Below are 10556 nucleotides of genomic sequence, written 5' to 3'. Positions count from 1 at the left end.
TCTACACCAAATATAGCCGTCTTTTGAAATACACCCTTCTTCTAACTTTGCAGTGGAGTTCTCCGGCCAAGTAATGTGTACAAAAATGCATGTGCTAGGGTAGAAGTGCACCTACAAATGCATGTGTTGGTAAAAATAATATGGAAATGTGAAGATCGGAATTTAAGATTTGAGGGGGAAAGAGAAACCAAAACAGACAGATTTGCCCATCCAATAAGCTTCCTTAGGGAGGGCACCATTACCTAAAAGGCTGTCTCTCCAGGAGGTAACAGGAAGTGTGACCTTGGCTGATGATTTAAGAGGTCCCTCTACCACACAGGCAGAATTAAAGCCAGCATAGGTCCCAACTTGGAGGCTGTTTTCCTCAAACCACTTCCACCTGTCCCACATCTGATGCCATAGGTTATGCCATGTATGTGGCAGGCGGAGATGTGGCTATTTGTGCACCCTTGGTGATGAGAGCAAGTTCCGCATGTAGCATAGCAGACCCATGCCCAAGCCAGGCATGGGGAACTCAGCTGACAGGCAGAAACTCCAAGCCTACTGAATCAGCTGTGCAATGTGTTAAGCAGCTGATCCCTGCAGAAAGCAGACTTGGGAGTCCCCACCTATCAGCTGGTTTTATTTTGTAATGTGGCCTGCTGCTGTGTCCCAACTGAAAAATTGGGCCACCTGCCATCACAGTGATGCCAGGTAAGTGGAAGGTTGGTAGGACCCATCCACCTGTCAAAGTGGCCCACTCAGGTTAGGGAACCCAGAATCTGGCCCACAAGTTCTCCATCCCCGATCCAAAGCCACGGGAAGGATGCGACGGGACAAGGAATTGCCTCATCCATCTCTGTCCCAAGCTCATTTAGGGATTGAATCGATGTCAGCACTTTGAGTTGGGCTGAAGAGTGAACAGGCAGCCATTGGAGGCCCTTCAAGTTGGGTGAGATGGGATACCAGTATACTATACCCAACAAAATCCAAGCATCTAGATTCAGGTAGGCAGCCGTGTTGGTCTGACGCAGTCAAAATAAATTACTCTGTGCTAACTGAATCTTCTGGGCCATCTTCAAGGGCAGCCCCACGTGCATCAGATTACAGTAGCCTAATCAAGAGGTCACCGTGGCACAGAGCTATAGCACACGAGAACAAGTTTGTGAAAAATAGAGAAGATACATTAATGGGCTAGCTCCATTACATCACCTTCCCCCTTTCTCACATAGTCACAGCGAACCAAAGAATGCATTATAGGTTTCTTGAACAAATGGAGCCTGCCCACACGGTATGACTCAGATGAAAATCAATTAGTGTGGATTAGCTGTGGAAACAATCAATGCCACTTAAGTCCACACCCTAGCAACAAAAAGATCAGTTGTGACAAACTAACCAACTTTCGAGTGTTCAGATCCCTGCCCTTTTAAATGTGCCTGGCAACATCCATAATGACAGGTTTATGTCATCGGAGCTTTTGGGGAATGGGATTCTTCCCCAAATCAAAGAACAATTATCTCTCCCTTGTTTCTGCATACGCCTGCATGCAAAAGAGTGAGCATTCAACTTATTGTGATCGTCCACCTCATTGTAATAATGACTCATTCACACTTAAGAGCATCTGCAGGCACTACGCTCTCCTGGTATTGGAGGAAAGTTTTGCTCCTGCTGCCAATACAGTTTAATTAAGGGCAAAACCCTGCCAACACAGTAGAAAGCATCTCCTTGGTTAGTGAACATCTGGGACAGACACACAGGGCCCAGCAGTATTCAAAGAGATAACTGTCAGCTGTCCAAGCATGTTCTTTCTGTCTTTGAGCTCTGGGCACTTACACACAGACATTTCCATCAGACATAAGGCAAAAGGTTTCATCACAGGTTTTAAAGACTTGCTGGAATCTCTGCAACAACTATCATCATGCACAGCCCACCTCCCCATGACCTGATCCTGGGCCCCAGGTTGTCCCTCAACATAATCTGGCCCCAAAATCAATTCAGAGGTAGGGGGGTCCCGCCCCCCCCGAACAGGGGGGCCAATCCTGATGGTTGCTGTTCCAACAGCATGTTGCCTGCAGGGAGCACACTGGCAAAGCGGACCCCAGCAGCCAGCAGGACCGAATCCTCCACTCACTAGCTGGTGAGTGGATGGGTCAATCCTGCTCAGTTTCCCTGCATGTGTGTGTATCCTGCTGCTGCAAACAGGCTCACACAGAGAAGTCTCCTTATTCCTGTCCAATATCCAGAGGCGGGTTTAGTGCATCTCGACTGGTTCCCCCACACAGGGCACCGAGTCAAGACCTAGTAAAGTGCTTGCTAGGGGAAGGAGGCGTGAGGGCTCTGACAGGGTCATGGAGGAGGAGGAGGAAGAGGAAGAGGAGGAAGAGGAAGAGTTTGGATTTGATATCCCTCTTTATCACTACCCGAAGGAGTCTCAAAGTGGCTAACTTTCTCCTTTCCCTTCCTCCCCCACAACAGACACTCTGTGTGGTGAGTGGGGCTGAGAGACTTCAAAGAAGTGTGACTAGCCCAAGGTCACCCAGCAGCTGCATGTGGAGGAGCGGAGACGCGAACCCGGTTCACCAGATTACGAATCTACCACTCTTAACCACTACACCACACTGGCTCTCCTCCCTCCTTCTCCAATCCTAGTTAGCACTCGCCCAGCTTTGGGAAGGAGATGGGAGGGCTCTAGGACTCTGTCAGGGTGCCACATTACCAAAGCCCACTCCAGTAATACTCTGGACAGCTCTTGTTCATCCTATGAGGACTCCATGCCCAATATCAGGTCAGGGCTGGGCTTGCCAGGCAACTGAAAAGTGGCACCATTTAGAGGGAGGCTAAAGTCTGTTCGTTTTCCAGAGAGCAGGGAGCTTGACATTAGGACAGAGGTGGGAAAGGGTTCCTTCTTGTCACTTTCCTTTAATCAAAAGGCAGCAGTCCAGGAGCAAGGAAATACAGTGGTACCTCGGGTTACAGATGCTTCAGGTTACAGAAGCTTCAGGTTACAGACTCTGCTAACCCAGAAATAGTACCTCGGGTTAAGAACTTTGCTTCAGGGTGAGAACAGAAATCACGCAGTGGCAGCAGGAGGCCCCATTAGCTAAAGTGGTGCTTCAGGTTAAGAACAGTTTCAGGCTAAGAACGGACCTCCAGAACGAATTAAGTTCTTTACCCGAGGTACCACTGTATACTCTTTCAAAATGGTCCTGTGGGGACAACAGTGTCCCATCATGATGTAGCATCAGGGGCAGCCCAGCCCGTTTTGCCGATTAGGGTGAAATGGAAAGGTACCTTCCCCTGCTGAAACTTCACTTCCCTGGATCAAGAAGTTGGGGCTTCCAGGTTCTCTCACAAGAGGTCCCTGAGATCTCGCTGGAACCCACAGCTGCCTCTCCTTGCTTCTCCGGAGACAGCATGGAGACAAGTTCTCACAACAACTCACCGGAAGCCACCGCTTCTCCTTGCTTCTCTGGTGGTGGCAGGGGCAGGCAGAATGCCCATAGGGGCATCAGCCCTTAGTATTCTGCTGCCCAAGGCAGCTTTCTCAGTCTGCCTCCTGGGTGGGCCAGCTCTGTGTAGTGTTGTCCCTAAAGGTAAAGGAACCCCTGACCAATAGGTCCAGTCATGACTGACTCTGGGGTTGCGGCGCTCATCTTGCTTTATTGGCCGAGGGAGCCGGCGTACAGCTTCCGGGTCATGTGGCCAGCATGACTAAGCCGCTTCTGGCAAACCAGAGCAGCGCACAGAAACGCCGTTTACCTTCCCGCTGGAGCGGTACCTATTTATCTACTTGAACTTTGGTGTGCTTTCGAACTGCTAGGTTGGCAGGAGCAGGGACCGAGCAACGGGAGCTCACCCCATCGTGTGGATTTGAACCGCCGACCTTCTGATCGGCAAGCCCAAGGTTCAGTGGTTTAGACCACAGTGCCACCCGCATCCCTAGCGTTGTCCCTAGGGGGAGGATTATTAGGGAAAAGACTGTGATGCCTAGGACTTGAGTGGGAAGTGAGCTTGCACTTGCAAGCCATGGCCTTCCAGTGTCAGTGCTCCCAGCTGCCCCCGCCCCGGCCTCCAGTGGCTACACTTTCAGCATCAGTGTGAAAGGAGAACTGTGTGTGTATGTACAGATAAGGCTTGCAGGTCCTCCCCTCCCCAGATACAGACCGATGAGCTAGACCACTAGTCCAGTCAGTGAAACACTGAGCTTTTGCTTGGCAACCATAGTTGGAAACTAAGTGGCTCTTATCTTCTGCGGTGACACAATTACAGCCGTCTTAGCTACAAACCTATTTAATTGATCGCCAGAATGATCATTGGGAATTTTATAGCGTGTTCTCTTTTACGGTTGTTTCTTTTCATTGGTGAGATAAGGGCTATTATGTATGATTTGTCAGAATAAGCCTTTTAATATCTGTATATGATGCTTGTTTTTTTAAATGTCCCATGGCAAAGACGCTGGCAGCACAATCCCAAACCTATCTGCTCAGTCCCAGAGTGTTCCAAGGTCTCAGGTAGAGGGATAAATAAAGTGCTATAGCATTGCTTCAACTTAGGGGTGGGGATCTGAATCTGCTTGGTGGGCTGAATCCTTTTCTCTGCCCCTTGAACCAGGGGGTAGAGTTTGACAGGTGGACAGGGGCTTCCACATGCCCATCACATGAAGTCACCTGACGTCACACTGACACCATTTTTGCATAGCACTCTGCATGGGGCTTTGCAAGTCTGGAGGATCAATGAAGGAATTTTTCAATAATAATAATAATAATAATAATAATAGAAGATTTGTTACAAAAAGAAAAGTGCAAACATAACACAAATAAATTTTAAAAGAATAAAAAAATGTAAACATCACCGCCTGGAGGAACAAGGGTGCAAAGATATAGTGCAGCTCCAAAGGACAATAAAGGTTTCCTTTACAAATTATATGTGTGTGCATGAATGTGTCTTCTCCACCTGTGAGTTCCATCATTACTGAGAATAAAGGTTCGATATAGTCACTGAGTGATCAGGCGCCTCACATGATTTTATAAGAAATAAAATCACATTTTATAAGAAATAAAATCATGTCACAAATGAATCCTGGAAATTATTTCTTAAAGGTGCTGGGAATTGTAGAACTGTGATGAGTAAACTACAGTTTCCAGGATTCATGGGGTGTGTGTGTGTGTGTGATGTGATTTAAATGTACATTGTGCATGCAGTCAGCATTATTATTATTATTATTTCTTAAACCATGCTTCATCCAAGGATCACAGGGTGGTTTACAATAAAACACAAAAATACATCATAGTAACAAACAGAAACAATACCCCCAGCCACCCACAAACAGTTTATAAGGCCACACAGAGGTTGTTTAATTAGCCAAAGGCCTGGGAGAAGAGGGATGGTTTTGCCTCACACCTAAAGATGTGCGCCAGGTGAGCCTCTCCGCTCCTCCACTTGCATGGGCCTTGTTTCCATGATTCTTTGAGGGAAGGCATGTGCTTGAAATGTGTGTTAAATGTTTTTGAAATGTATGGTGTAAAGCTGGGATGGGGCAATTTTGGAGCAATTTTGGCCTCAAGCCCCCCACCTCTGCTTTAAAGCGCCACAAATCCTGTATTTCCTTTGTCGTTCTTTTGACCAAGCTCTTAACGCACGCTATTTTAAAGGGCTCTTGTCAGTTTCACATCCGCCAGTTTCCTTTGTCCATGTTCTTTTCTCTTTTAACTATTCAGAAAGAGTGAAATGCTTCTCTAAACAAACACACACACATTGTGGGTTTTAAGATGCTCTCTTACTGTTTAAGATGCCAGCTCTACTCTGAAGCTTTTTCCAGGCATAATGTCTGTTTATAAAAAGTTCTGGTGTGCTTGGCAAAGCAAAACATGGTGAGATTTTGTGCATATTTTTTTTAAAAAAAGACCTTACAGCAGAGAGATGGAACAGGTAATACAGCAAAACAGCAACATTAAAGAGTCTTCCTGAATTAGATTTTAGAAAAGAATTGGGATACTGGTTATTTCATTGAGATTTATGTTTTTAAATAGCACATTCAGAAGTTCGGAGCAAGTAACAGAACACATAAAACAGCAAAATCCAACAGGAAGATTTTTCCTCAAATCCCCACATTTACAGCAACCTAATATCAACAGCCCAACACTTTAGCTGTTCCCACATGTTAATTTTAAAATCTAAAACCCAAAGGCAGACAATAGGCAGTTGTTTGTTTGTATTGTTATAGGAATTCCAAGGTCTTATATATATTTCATAAACGTTCATAAATGTACAAGGCAAACACATACCTACACATATAAAACCATAAAAAAAGCTTTGGTCGGCCCTCACAGCCCTTCACTTCATCAAATCTGGCCCTCTTTGAAAAAAGTTTGGACACCACTGCTTGTCTCTATGCTCACAGATCCTGTGACCTGAATCTAGGAACTAAGTATTTACCATCACAAAAAAATGGCCAGGCTGTCCAGGTAGAGCAAAGATTGACCATTATCAGGTATCTTGACAGACAAGTTTTCTGCTGTAGATGGCCCCCCTATGATGTATTTCTACTGGGGACCACCTCTTTCCATGATGTATGTATGATGTTTTGGGGGGTGGTCTTGAGCTACAGAGTAGGCAATTTCAAAAGTCTGTATAAGGGACTGCACACCATTGTTTGGGGTTCCTCCTCCCTCCTGCATGTGGTGAGTGAGACCCTGTTGCAACAGTTTAATAAAGATCATGCTTACTAGCTGCTTTGCTTCTCAACACAGTCATACCTTGGGTTACAGACGCTTTGGGTTGCGCGATTTAGGGTTGTGCACCACGTCGAACCTGGAAGTACCGGGACGGGTTAATTCCAGGTTACGGCACTTGCACATGCGCAGAAGGCTAAATCACGCTTTGCACATGCACAGAAGCGCCGAATCGTGACCTGTACGTGCACAGACGCGGCACTGTGGGTTGCGAACGCTGCAGGTTGCAAACGTGCTTCCCGCACAGATCATGTTCACAACCCGAGCGTCCAATGTATTCTCTGGTTGGCCTCGTGTTATTTTCTCCTACCAATAGAGAACCTACATTAAGAACTGTATACGGGCTCTTCTTAGATACCCCAAAGGATATAGGAGCAGTTTTCTCTTATACAGTGGTACCTCTGGTACTTAATTCGTTCCGGAAGTCCGTTCTTAACCTGAAACTATTCTTAACCTGAAGCACCACTTTAGCTAATGGGACCTCCTGCTGCTGCCGTGCCACAGCAGTGCGATTTCTCTTCTCATCCTGAAGCAAAATTCTTAACCCGAGGTAATATTTCTGCGTTAGCAGAGTCTGTAACCTGAAGCGTATGTAACCCGAGGTACCACTGTAACAGTATTATGTAAGCCACCACCTTGCCAATCCTTTTTGTACCTTGCACCTTGAACAATGCTGCACCCACTTTACTTGGAAGCAAGCCCCCACTGAGCGCGGTGGGATTTACTTCTGAGTAAATGCGCGCGCACACACACACACACACACACACACAGGATCAGGACCTCCGCAAATAACGCCCTCCCCTTTCACCCCGCTTCCTCAAGGCAGCCACCACTTTGAAAAGATCTTTTATAGTACTGTCTTCTGCAGAGAGCGGGGATCTTTCCCTGCTGCAAACTGCGAAACCTGTTTTCTGCTGCGATCGAAGGTCAACGGTGGTGCAAGCCATTGCTCTCTGAGCATGGGCAGAGTGCCCTTTCCATGCCGACTGAGCGACCGCAGACACAGCTCATTCACAGCTGGGATCTGGCACTTCCAGATCCTAGGCATGGTGTAAGCCTGAGGAGCTGCTTTTGTGACATATGATAAAGCTTTTCTCGCAACCTTTGCACGTCGGAACGCTCTCCGCCCTGCGGGGGGCGGGGACCACGGCTCCATCACTCACTTCGGGCCACGCCCCGGCCCCTAATACCACGCCCCTTCTCCATAGACCACGCCTCTCCTCTCTCCTGCTCCCGAGTTTGCTTTTCCTTCCCGTTCCCAGCAGTGGGAGGAGTACCGGGCAGTCCTGTTTGGTGGTCTGTTTTTGCTCTAGGGTGGTTGAGCAGGCACGCCATGGCCGGCAAAGAGCAGGGTGAACTCCTAAAAGCCCGGAACCGTACTCTGAGCGCTTTCCGCGAAGGTATATTTACTTAATTTTAGGCTCTCCCTGTCTCCCAAGTCTGGGTTTTTCCGGTACGGAAAGTGAGAGCGGAACTCTTCCGCCGGGCGAGTCGGTTGCGCCCGGATACTTATCAGCGACGTACGGCTGGGCTATGGTGGACTGGAATAGGCGGCGCGCCGAAGCGGTGGAAGAAAACGGGGGCTAGCAAAGGAAGGGCACGACGCGATGCTTATTATTTTCGTCTAGCTTTACTACGAGGGCTCTCCTTAGGCGGGGCGGGGGCATTTAAGGGAAAGGGGAGAGGCTAAAGAAGTGAGGCAGCGTTGTGTAGTGGCTAGACCCACCAGGGTGGGGAGCCTAGTGCCCTCCAAATGTTGAATTGCTGGTTTAATTGTCTCTAGCTTTTGGGAAATGGCGGGGGTGTCCTAAAGCATGTGGAAGGCCACAAGTGAGCTAGAGCAGGCAAAGGCAAACTCAGCCCTCCAGATGTTTTGGGACTGCAACTCCCATCACCCCTAGCTAACAGGACCAGCTAACATGGATTATGGGAGTTGTAGTCCCAAAACATCTGGAGGGCCGAGTTTGCCTATGCCTGGGCTAGAGTGTTAATCTAACGGGAATCCCCACCTCCTCAGGCCTCACTGTGTGATCTTGAGCTAGTTTCTCTCTGTGTTACCTACACACAAGTCTTACTTTAAATGAAGTTTGCTGGGGTGTTGCAAGGATAAAACGTGGTACTAAGGCAAACTCGCCCAGTGTTCGTTTTTTGAGCTTGGAGGAAAGGTAGGAGATAAATTGAGGTGCTGGGGAAGTTTCTCAGGTCACATGGATTTTGAAGTGAAGGTTTTGGAATTGTATGGCCGTCTTGTCAGGGCAGGAGCTTTCATAGTCAAAATATGTGAGTCAGGTAGGGAGAAGGACAACAGCTCAGTGAGAGAGCTTATTCTTGGCATGCAGAAGATCCCAGTCTCATCACCATTTAAAAAGATTTCAGGCAGCAAGTGCTGGATGGGACCCTCAGCCTGAGCTTCTGGGGAGCTGCTGCTAGTTGAGAGCTATCTGGGCAGGTTTAAGGAAACATGTTATTTCCTTTCCTATGGGTTTAATAAGACTGTCCACTTGATTGATTGATTGATTGATTGCATTTGTATCCCACCTTTTCTCCAATGAGCTCCAAGTGGTGTACATGGTTCTAGCCATCCTCATTTAATCTCCACAACAACCCTGTGTTGTAACAAATGCAAGACCAGACTATTGCCATCTTGTTGCAGGCTGACACCATAATCCCATACCCTTCAGCATTGCTCTGATGAAAATAGGGATGTCCTATTCAATAATAATAATATTGTGCGCCTTCCAACATATAGAAAAACATAATCAAACATTAAGCATTAAAATACTTCCCTATACATGGCTGCCTTCAGATGTCTTCTAAAGGTTGTGTAGTTACTTATTTCCTTGGCTCAGGGGTTGCATGACTCCATACCTTCCAACAGTGTTTTTTTTCTGGGGGGATGCAGGGGTACACATACCCCTAAACATTTTGTGAATCTTTGTACTTTTGTCCATTTACTGTCTTTATTTTTCCCGATTTGAACTATAAAATGGTGATTTTCTTGAGTCAAAATGAGAGTACCCCTAAACATTTTTTTTAGAAAAAAAGCACTGCCCTCCAACATTTCTCCAGTACAAATTGGACGTCCTACCATACCCTCCAGCGTTTCTTTGATGAAAGTAGGTACGTCCCAAGGAAAAGGGGGACATTCTAGGATCAAATCAGAAACCAGGACAACTTCTGTAAATCTGGGATTGTCCCTGGAAAATAGGGACACGGAATGTCTGTAATCCTGTATTCCCATTGAAATGATGCTGAAATGCAAGCTTAAGAGAGGAAGAACAAACCGCAAGAGGGTGTGTAAAGGGAAGTTTTGGAAGCATGCTAGGCCATGACCTTTAAACAGAGTAAACAGGAAAATGCTTAGTTAGTTGAGGTGTGGATACATCTGTCTGCAGTAAAGCTGAAGTTAGGTTGGTGTCTTGCATGACTAACCTATATCACTATAAAAACTGAGTAAACAGAGATCAGGGTTTAGCCTCTGATCACTACACTTTCCTGCTTGAGCAAGAAATAAAACTTTGCTTTTAGAGAATTTCCGGGTGTCACATGTCATTGCTAGTGAGTAAAGGACTCAGTTGTGCAATGGACCTTAGGTGGGGTTTTCCCACATCAATTTTAAGATGGGGAAGGCTGAGAGGCAGTGATTGGCCCAAGTTCACCCAGTGAGCTTGGATTTGATCCCTGGTCTCCCAGGTCTTCATCTAATGCAGTACTCTAACCCAGCCTTTCTCTACCTTGGGTCTCTAGATCTTGTTGGACTACAACTCCCATCATTTCTTGCCAGTCGTCAGGGATTATGGGGGTTGTAGTTTGAGAACATCTGGGGATTCAAGGTTTAAAAAGGCT

General features: G+C 46.9%; 1 protein-coding gene across 1 annotated transcript in view; it reads left to right on the top strand.

The window, feature by feature from the left end:
- Positions 1-7943: 7943 nt before the first annotated feature.
- Positions 7944-10556, top strand: part of CPPED1 (calcineurin like phosphoesterase domain containing 1) — a 71835-nt gene continuing 69222 nt past the window's right edge. Inside the window, exon 1 of the mRNA XM_080981847.1 lies at positions 7944-8110. Within this exon, the coding sequence (XP_080837973.1) occupies positions 8044-8110 (67 nt within the window). The 5' untranslated portion in view covers positions 7944-8043. The remainder of the gene's footprint in view (positions 8111-10556) is intronic.

Source organism: Podarcis pityusensis (genome assembly GCF_964106645.2).
Source record: "Podarcis pityusensis genome assembly, chromosome: 14".
Lineage (NCBI taxonomy): Eukaryota > Metazoa > Chordata > Lepidosauria > Squamata > Lacertidae > Podarcis > Podarcis pityusensis.
This window is presented reverse-complemented; position numbering and strand designations above follow the sequence as displayed.